At 51.0% G+C, this 11,268-nt stretch overlaps 1 protein-coding gene and 1 pseudogene across 1 annotated transcript in view; one reads left to right on the top strand and one right to left on the bottom strand.

Annotated features, from left to right (window-relative positions):
• The window catches only part of LOC135506075 (sodium-dependent phosphate transporter 2-like), a 41,289-nt pseudogene extending 39,563 nt beyond the window's left edge, over positions 1-1,726 (bottom strand).
• A 1,583-nt stretch (positions 1,727-3,309) lies between these two features.
• The window catches only part of LOC135511107 (sodium-dependent phosphate transporter 2-like), a 62,846-nt gene continuing 54,887 nt past the window's right edge, over positions 3,310-11,268 (top strand). The window contains 2 exon segments of the mRNA XM_064932690.1: positions 3,310-3,927; positions 9,706-9,846. Of these exon segments, the coding sequence (XP_064788762.1) occupies positions 3,636-3,927; positions 9,706-9,846 (433 nt within the window). The 5' untranslated portion in view covers positions 3,310-3,635.

The raw sequence follows: 11,268 nt of genomic DNA, 5'->3' as shown, positions 1-11,268 counted from the left end.
TCCCAACATCCACATCCAGACAACATCCTGCATCCCGACATCCAGACATCCACATCCCAACATCCACATCCAGACATCCACATCCCAACATCCACATCCAGACATCATCCAACATCCACATCCAGACATCCATCCAACATCCACATCCAGACATCCACATCCAGACATCCACATCCCAACATCCACATCCCGACATCCACATCCCAACATCCACATCCAGACATCCACATCCCAACATCCATCCCGACATCCACATCCAGACATCACATCCAGACATCCACATCCCAGACATCCACATCCCCATCCACATCCAGACATCCCGACATCCACATCCAGACATCCACATCCCATCCACATCCAGACATCCACATCCAGACATCCACATCCAGACATCATCCAGACATCCACATCCAGACATCCACATCCAGACATCCACATCCAGACATCCTGACATCCACATCCCAACATCCACATCCCAACATCCACATCCCGACATCCACATCCAGACATCTGCATCCAGACATCCCAACATCCACATCTCAACATCCACATCCCAACATCCCATCACGACATCCACATCCCAACATCGACATCCCAACATCCATCCAGACATCCCAACATCCACATCTCCATCCACATCCAACATCATCCAGACATCCACATCCCAACATCCACATCCAACATCCACATCCAGACATCCACATCCCAACATCCACATCCCATCCACATCCGACATCATCCAGACATCCACATCCCGACATCCACATCCAGACATCCACATCCACATCCCGACATCCACATCCAGACATCCACATCCAGACATCCACATCCAGACATCCACATCCAGACATCCACATCCACATCCCAACATCCACATCCCAACATCCACATCCAGACATCCAGACATCCACATCCACATCCAGACATCCACATCCAGACATCCACATCCAGACATCCACATCCCAACATCCACATCCAGACATCCACATCCAGACATCCACATCCAGACATCCACATCCCAACATCCACATCCAGACATCATCCAGACATCCCGACATCCACATCCAGACATCCACATCCAGACATCCACATCCAGACATCACACATCACAGACATCCACATCCAGACATCCACATCCAGACATCCACATCCCAACATCCACATCCGACATCCACATCCCAACATCCACGTCCCAACATCCACATCCAGACATCCGCATCCAGACATCCACATCCAACATCCACATCCAGACATCTGCATCCCGACATCCACATCCCAACATCTCAACATCCACATCCCAACATCCAGACATCCACATCCAGACATCCACATCCCAACATCCACATCCAGACATCCACATCCCAACATCCACATCCAGAAATCCACATCCCGACATCCACATCCAGACATCAACATCCACATACAGACATCCACATCCCGACATCCACATACAGACATCCACATCCAGACATCCAGACATCCCAGACATCCACATCCCAGACATTCACATCCAGACATCCACATCCAGACATCCACATCCCAACACATCCACATCCCGAGACATCCACATCCCACATCCGACACATCCCGACATCCACATCCCGACATCCACATCCAGACATCCACATCCCGACATCCACATCCCGACATCCACACCCAGACATCCGCATCCCAACATCCACATCCCGACATCCACATCCAGACATCCACATCCCGACATCCACATCCCGACATCCACACCCAGACATCCGCATCTCGACATCCACATCCCGACATCCACATCCCAACATCCACATCCAGACATCCACATCCCAACATCCACATCCAGACATCCACATCCAGACATCCACATCCAGACATCCACATCCAGACATCCACATCCAGACATCCACATCCAGACATCCAGACATCATCCAGACATCCACATCCAGACATCCACATCCCAGACATCCACATCCAGACATCCACATCCAGACATCCACATCCAGACATCCACATCCCAACATCCACATCCAGACATCCACATCCCAACATCCACATCCCAACATCCACATCCCGACATCCACATCCGACATCCACATCCCGACATCCACATCCCGACATCCACATCCAGACATCCACATCCCAGACATCTGCATCCCGACATCCACATCCAGACATCCACATCCACATCCCGGCGAACAGTGGGTTAACTGCCTGTTTTGTCAAGGGAGACCAGATGCTCGCTGGCTTCCCTTTCCTTTAATACTACTGGCGGCAACAATGTCTTACTCGTCTTGCCCAGGCCGCATCAGATTGATGGTCTACGCGGTCGAGAGACAGAGGGGAGCTGTTTATTCATTTATTAACTTCGTTTTTTTTCTTAACTGCGTTGTTGGTTATTTATTCAAAGAGTGTCTCAGACTAAAAATGCTGATCAAGGATCAGTTTTGCCTATTTTTGTTTTTATTTTTTTGGCTCATAATGAATCAGATTATCTGAAAACTGATCCTAGATCAGCACTCACGACTTTGATACTTGTCCACATCAGATGCTAATATTAATCTGGATGGAAACTCAGCAGTGGAGAAGCAGTGAAAGGTGATCACAGCTCATAGCAGCTGACAGCTAAGGGCCTTGTTGTGGTGGAGGGAGGGGGGGAGAGAGGGAGAGGGAGGGGGGGGAGAGGGAGAGAGAGAGAGAGAGGTGTTAATATGCTATTCCTAAAACACTGAACACATAGCTCACATCTCGTTCCCCACACACTAGTCTTTTTATAGGCCTCAGTCCAGCTAACAGGGATGATTTGATTCTTTTTAAAGTATGGACCATGATGCAATTATTTCCTATTGTGGCTGGCTATCGGAGCTGTCCTCTGCTTTACACACACACACACACACACACACACACACACACTTTCAGTGCGCTCGCTTTAATCAAAGACTGCGCCTCTCATCCACCTCGTTTCATTAGACTCAGTCACTCTGATTGGTTGGTGTTGGGGGGAGCAGACATTATTATTGGTTGGGGTTGGGGGGGGACAGTCACTCTGATTGGTTGGTGTTGGGGGGAGCAGACATTATCATTAGTCGGTGTTGGAGGACCAGACATTCTCATTGGTCTGTTGTTGTGGGGTACAGTCACTCTGATTGGTCGGTGTTTGCAGACCAGACATTCTCATTGGTCTGTTGTTGGGGGGGGACAGTCACTCTGATTGGTTGGTGTTGGTGGAGCAGACATTCTCATTGGTCTGTTGTTGGGGGGTGGATGTCTAGCCTAATTGTGACCTCTAACCTCTCTTTTCTTTGTGTGTTTGTTTGTCAGGTGAGGGATCGTGTGTAGAAGGGACTGTCTCAGCTCTGAGTCATGGAAAGCCCCCTCCGTCCGCCACTAGCCTGCTCTTCTCCACAGACTGACTTCCAGACGCTGAGTTAGCGACACACTGCTCCCCTCCAACTGAACACAACCAGGAAGGGGACGAAGTCACAGCAGAGCTTCGTACGCACAGAGGAAAGGAATTACAGCTCCTCTCCAACGAACCAACAGCTAGCTGCTTTTAGCTGAGTTGGTTAGTTTGAGTTAGGTCGGTTTCTCTCCTTGTCTTGTTTTTTTTTTTTTTTTTTCTGTGGATTTGGGATTTTTGATCGAGAGTCAAGATGGTGGATTTACAAGAGTACCTGTGGATGGTGATCCTGGGCTTCGTCATAGCCTTCATCCTGGCGTTCTCTGTTGGGGCCAACGACGTGGCCAACTCGTTCGGGACGGCGGTGGGGTCGGGGGTGGTGACGCTGAGACAGGCCTGTATCCTGGCGTCCATCTTTGAGACGTTGGGTTCCATGCTGCTTGGAGCCAAGGTGGGGGAGACCATACGGAAAGGCATCATAGACGTCAACCTATACAACGAGACGGTGCCTGTTCTCATGGCGGGGGAGGTCAGCGCCATGGTCGGTACGTATACCATTCATTGTGTCAGCGCTGGGGATGCTACCAGTCTGGGTGTTCTGGGTCTGGAGATGCTACCAGTCTGGGGATGCTACCAGTCTGGGGATGCTACCAGTCTGGGTGATCTGGGTCTGGAGATGCTACCAGTCTGTGTTCTGGGTCTGGGGATGCTACCAGTCTGGGGATGCTACCAGTCTGGGTGATCTGGGTCTGGAGATGCTACCAGTCTGGGTGATCTGGGTCTGGGGATGCTACCAGTCTGGGGATGCTACCAGTCTGGGGATGCTACCAGTCTGGGTGATCTGGGTCTGGGGATGCTACCAGTCTAGGGATGCTACCAGTCTGGGGATGCTACCAGTCTGGGGATGCTACCAGTCTGGGGATGCTACCAGTCTGGGGATGCTACCAGTCTGGGGATGCTACCAGTCTGGGGATGCTACCAGTCTGGGGATGCTACCAGTCTGGGGATGCTACCAGTCTGGGGATGCTACCAGTCTGGGAGATCATTCTCATTACACTGTCTTGTAGTATTATACAGCTGTCTGACAACAGGTTTTTTATCCAATACGAAGGCTAACAAAAAGCGATTTTCTTCAACTGTATACCACCCAGCATACCACCCAGCATACCACCCAGCATACCACCCAGCATACCACCCTGCATACCACCCTGCATACCACCCTGCATACCACCCAGCATACCACCCTGCATCCCACCCTGTATACCACCCTGCATACCACCCTGCATACCACCCTGCATACCAACCTGCATCCCACCTTGTATACCAACCTGCATCCCACCCTGCATCCCACCCTGCATACCACCCTGCATACCACCCTGCATACCAGCCTGCATACCACCCAGCATACCACCCTGCATACCACCCTGCATACCACCCTGCATCCCACCCTGCATACCACCCAGCATACCACCATGTATACCACCCTGTATACCACCCAGCATACCACCCTGCATACCAACCTGCATCCCACCCTGTATACCACCCAGCATACCACCCTGCATACCACCCAGCATACCAACCTGCATTCCACCTTGTATACCAACCTGCATACCACCCTGCATACCACCCTGCATACCACCCTGCATACCACCCTGCATACCAACCTGCATCCCACCCTGTATACCACCCAGCATACCACCCTGCATACCACCCAGTATACCAACCTGCATCCCACCTTGTATACCAACCTGCATCCCACCCTGCATACCACCCTGCATACCACCTGCATACCACCCAGCATACCACCCTGCATACCACCCTGCATACCACCCTGCATACCACCCTGTATACCACCCCATACCACCCAGGCATACCACCCTGCATACCACCTTGTATACCACCCTGCATACCACCCTGCATACCACCAGGCATATCACCCTGCATAACACCCTGCATACCACCCAGCATACCACCCTGCATACCACCCAGGATACCACCCTGCATACCACCCTGCATACCACCTTGTATACCACCCTGCATACCACCCTGCATACCACCCAGCAAACCACCCAGCATACCACCCTGCATACCACCCAGGATACCACCCTGCATACCACCCTGCATACCACCCTGCATACCACCCTGCATACCACCCAGCATACCACCCTGCATACCACCCTGCATACCACCCTGCATACCACCCTGCATACCACCTTGTATACCACCCTGCATACCACCCTGCATACCACCTTGTATACCACCCTGCATACCACCCAGTATACCACCCTGCATACCACCCTGCATACCACCCTGCATACCACTCTGCATACCACCCAGCATATCACCCTGCATACCACCCAGCATACCACCCTGCATACCACCCTGCATACCACCCTGCATACCACCCTGCATACCACCCTGCATACCACCCTGCATATCACCCTGCATACCACCCTGCATACCACCCTGCATACCACCCTGCATATCACCCTGCATACCACCCTGCATACCACCCTGCATATCACCCTGCATACCACCCTGCATACCACCCAGCATATCACTCTGCATACCACCTTGTATACCACCCTGCATACCACCTTGTATACCACCCAGCATACCACCTTGTATACCACCCTGCATACCATCCTGCATCCCACCCAGCATACCACCCTGCATCCCATCCTGCATCCCACTCAGCACACCACCATGTATACCACCCTACATACCACCCTGCATACCACCCAGCAAACCACCCTGCATACCACCCTGCATACCACTGCTGGCTTGCTTCTGAAGCTAAGCAAGGTTGGTCCTGGTCGCTCCCTGGATGGGAGACCAGATGCTGCTGGAAGTGGTGTTGGAGGGCCAGTAGGAGGCACTCTTTCCTCTGGTCTAAAGAATGTCCCAATTCCCCAGGGCAGTGATTGGGGACACTACCCTGTGTAGGGTGCTGTCCCAATTCCCCAGGGCAGTGATTGGGGACACTACCCTGTGTAGGGTGCTGTCCCAATTCCCCAGGGCAGTGATTGGGGACACTACCCTGTGTAGGGTGCTGTCCCAATTCCCCAGGGCAGTGATTGGGGACACTACCCTGTGTAGGGTGCTGTCCCAATTCCCCAGGGCAGTGATTGGGGACACTACCCTGTGTAGGGTGCTGTCCCATTCCCCAGGGCAGTGATTGGGGACACTACCCTGTGTAGGGTGCTGTCCCAATTCCCCAGGGCAGTGATTGGGGACACTACCCTGTGTAGGGTGCTGTCCCAATTCCCCAGGGCAGTGATTGGGGACACTACCCTGTGTAGGGTGCTGTCCCAATTCCCCAGGGCAGTGATTGGGGACACTACCCTGTGTAGGGTGCTGTCTTTTGGATGGGATAGTCCTGACTCTCTGAGGTCATTTAAGATCCCATGGCACTTATCGTCAGAGTAGGGGTTTTAACCCCAGTGTCCTGACTCTCTGAGGTCATTAAAGATCCCATGGCACTTATCGTCAGAGTAGGGGTTTTAACCCCGGTGTCCTGACTCTCTGAGGTCATTAAAGATCCCATGGCACTTATCGTCAGAGTAGGGGTTTTAACCCCGGTGTCCTGACTCTCTGAGGTCATTAAAGATCCCATGGCACTTATCGTCAGAGTAGGGGTTTTAACCCCGGTGTCCTGACTCTCTGAGGTCATTAAAGATCCCATGGCACTTATCGTCAGAGTAGGGGTTTTAACCCCGGTGTCCTGACTCTCTGAGGTCATTAAAGATCCCATGGCACTTATCGTCAGAGTAGGGGTTTTAACCCCGGTGTCCTGACTCTCCGAGGTCATTTAAGATCCCATGGCACTTATCGTCAGAGTAGGGGTTTTAACCCCGGTGTCCTGACTCTCTGAGGTCATTTAAGATCCCATGGCACTTATCGTCAGAGTAGGGGTTTTAACCCCGGTGTCCTGACTCTCTGAGGTCATTTAAGATCCCATGGCACTTATCGTCAGAGTAGGGGTTTTAACCCCGGTGTCCTGACTCTCTGAGGTCATTAAAGATCCCATGGCACTTATCGTCAGAGTAGGGGTTTTAACCCCGGTGTCCTGACTCTCTGAGGTCATTAAAGATCCCATGGCACTTATCGTCAGAGTAGGGGTTTTAACCCCGGTGTCCTGACTCTCTGAGGTCATTAAAGATCCCATGGCACTTATCGTCAGAGTAGGGGTTTTAACCCCGGTGTCCTGACTCTCCGAGGTCATTAAAGATCCCATGGCACTTATCGTCAGAGTAGGGGTTTTAACCCCTGTGTCCTGACTCTCCGAGGTCATTAAAGAACCCATGGCACTTATCGTCAGAGTAGGGGTTTTAACCCCGGTGTCCTGACTCTCTGAGGTCATTAAAGATCCCATGGCACTTATCGTCAGAGTAGGGGTTTTAACCCCGGTGTCCTGACTCTCTGAGGTCATTAAAGATCCCATGGCACTTATCGTAACAGTAGGGGTGTTAACCCCGGTGTCCTGACTCTCTGAGGTCATTAAAGATCCCATGGCACTTATCGTCAGAGTAGGGGTTTTAACCCCGGTGTCCTGACTCTCTGAGGTCATTAAAGATCCCATGGCACTTATCGTCAGAGTAGGGGTTTTAACCCCGGTGTCCTGACTCTCTGAGGTCATTAAAGATCCCATGGCACTTATCGTCAGAGTAGGGGTTTTAACCCCGGTGTCCTGACTCTCCGAGGTCATTAAAGATCCCATGGCACTTATCGTCAGAGTAGGGGTTTTAACCCCTGTGTCCTGACTCTCTGAGGTCATTAAAGATCCCATGGCACTTATCGTCAGAGTAGGGGTTTTAACCCCGGTGTCCTGACTCTCTGAGGTCATTAAAGATCCCATGGCACTTATCGTCAGAGTAGGGGTTTTAACCCCGGTGTCCTGACTCTCTGAGGTCATTAAAGATCCCATGGCACTTATCGTCAGAGTAGGGGTTTTAACCCCGGTGTCCTGACTCTCTGAGGTCATTAAAGATCCCATGGCACTTATCGTCAGAGTAGGGGTTTTAACCCCGGTGTCCTGACTCTCTGAGGTCATTAAAGATCCCATGGCACTTATCGTCAGAGTAGGGGTTTTAACCCCGGTGTCCTGACTCTCTGAGGTCATTAAAGATCCCATGGCACTTATCGTCAGAGTAGGGGTTTTAACCCCGGTGTCCTGACTCTCTGAGGTCATTAAAGATCCCATGGCACTTATCGTCAGAGTAGGGGTTTTAACCCCTGTGTCCTGACTCTCTGAGGTCATTAAAGATCCCATGGCACTTATCGTCAGAGTAGGGGTTTTAACCCCGGTGTCCTGACTCTCTGAGGTCATTAAAGATCCCATGGCACTTATCGTCAGAGTAGGGGTTTTAACCCCGGTGTCCTGACTCTCTGAGGTCATTAAAGATCCCATGGCACTTATCGTCAGAGTAGGGGTTTTAACCCCGGTGTCCTGACTCTCTGAGGTCAGTAAAGATCCCATGGCACTTATCGTCAGAGTAGGGGTTTTAACCCCGGTGTCCTGACTCTCTGAGGTCATTAAAGATCCCATGGCACTTATCGTCAGAGTAGGGGTTTTAACCCCGGTGTCCTGACTCTCTGAGGTCATTAAAGATCCCATGGCACTTATCGTCAGAGTAGGGGTTTTAACCCCGGTGTCCTGACTCTCTGAGGTCATTAAAGATCCCATGTCACTTATCGTCAGAGTAGGGGTTTTAACCCCGGTGTCCTGACTCTCTGAGGTCATTAAAGATCCCATGGCACTTATCGTCAGAGTAGGGGTTTTAACCCCGGTGTCCTGACTCTCTGAGGTCAGTAAAGATCCCATGGCACTTATCGTCAGAGTAGGGGTGTTAACCCCGGTGTCCTGACTCTCTGAGGTCATTAAAGATCCCATGGCACTTATCGTCAGAGTAGGGGTTTTAACCCCGGTGTCCTGACTCTCTGAGGTCATTAAAGATCCCATGGCACTTATCGTCAGAGTAGGGGTTTTAACCCCGGTGTCCTGACTCTCTGAGGTCATTAAAGATCCCATGGCACTTATCGTCAGAGTAGGGGTTTTAACCCCGGTGTCCTGGCTAAATTCCCAATCTGGCCCTCAAACCATCTCAGTCACCTAATAATCCCCAGTTTACAAGGGTCTCATTCATCCCCCTCCTCTCCCCTGTATCTATTCCTCAGGTCGTTGCTGTAAATGAGAATGTGTTCTTACAAAGTAAAATACAAAAATGGACACAAAAGCATCTCCTTTAAGGGATGGTTTCTATCATTTTTTCAGGCCAAATCTTAGTTTGTACGACCACCTCTCTCTCTCTATCTATCTACAGGTTCAGCGATTTGGCAACTCATCGCCTCGTTCCTCAAACTACCCATCTCCGGGACGCATTGCATCGTGGGTTCGACCATTGGGTTCTCCATGGTGGCCATTGGCACCAAGGGCGTACAGTGGATGCAGCTGGTCAAGATTGGTATGTTTACTATCAATGACTACATTACCCAGCCTGCAGCTGGTCAAGATTGGTATGTTTACTATCAATGACTACATTACCCAGCCTGCAGCTGGTCAAGATTGATAATTATTTGTTTATTAGGCTCTCTTTCAGCCCACCACTGGCTAGTCATCACATGACTCAGTCTAATATGACTACATTACCCAGCCCACCACTGGCTAGTCATCACATGACTGTCTAATATGACTACATTACCCAGCCCACCACTGGCTAGTCATCACATGACTCAGTCTAATATGACTACATTACCCAGCCCACCACTGGCTAGTCTGCTCTGGGGTAGGGCTGACTGTTTATGACTACATTAACTAGCCTGCTCTGGGTTAGGGCTGACTGTTTATGACTACATTACCCAGCCTGCTCTGGGGTAGAGCTGACTGTTTATGACTACATTACCTAGCCTGCTCTGGGGTAGGGCTGACTGTTTATGACTACATTACCCAGCCTGCTCTGGGGTAGTGCTGACTGTTGATGACTACATTACCCAGCCTGCTCTGGGGGTAGATCTGACTGTTTATGACTACATTACCCAGCCTGCTCTGGGGTAGAGCTGAATGTTTATGACTACATTACCCAGCCTGCTCTGGGGTAGAGCTGACTGTTTATGACTACATTACCCAGCCTGCTTTGGGGTAGAGCGGACTGTTTATGACTACATTACCCAGCCTGCTCTGGGGGTAGATCTGACTGTTTATGACTACATTACCCAGCCTGCTCTGGGGTAGAGCTGAATGTTTATGACTACATTACCCAGCCTGCTCTGGGGTAGAGCTGACTGTTTATGACTACATTACCCAGCCTGCTTTGGGGTAGAGCGGACTGTTTATGACTGTTCTGGGGTATGACTGTTTATGACTACATTACCCAGCCTGGGGTACTGTTGACTGTCTAGGATACACGAGTAGATGTGTGATTTCAGTCAGTCTGCTCAGACAGGAGTAGTTATTCGGGATACACGGTGATGTGTACCTCAGTCAGTCTGCTCAGACAGGAGTAGTTATTCGGGATACACGGTGATGTGTACCTGGGTCAGTCTGCTCAGACAGGAGTAGTTATTCGGGATACACGGTGATGTGTACCTCAGTCAGTCTGCTCAGACAGGAGTAGTTATTGAGGATACACGGTGATGTGTACCTCAGTCAGTCTGCTCAGACAGGAGTAGTTATTCAGGGTACACGGTGATGTGTACCTCAGTCAGTCTGCTCAGACAGGAGTAGAATTGATGCTCTCAAACGGGATACATTACAGCCTGCCCCTTCTTTGTGTTCTCTCCAGTCAGTCTGCTCAGACAGGAGTAGTTCTTCGGGATACACGGTGATGTGTACCTCGGGAGTCAGTCTGCTCAGACAGGAGTAGTTATTCGGGATACACGGCGATGTG

The sequence above is a fragment of the Oncorhynchus masou genome, chromosome 1 (assembly GCF_036934945.1).
Source record: "Oncorhynchus masou masou isolate Uvic2021 chromosome 1, UVic_Omas_1.1, whole genome shotgun sequence".
Classification (NCBI taxonomy): Eukaryota; Metazoa; Chordata; class Actinopteri; order Salmoniformes; family Salmonidae; genus Oncorhynchus; species Oncorhynchus masou.
Note: the sequence above shows the minus strand (reverse complement) of the source record. Positions and strands in the feature narration are given on the sequence as shown.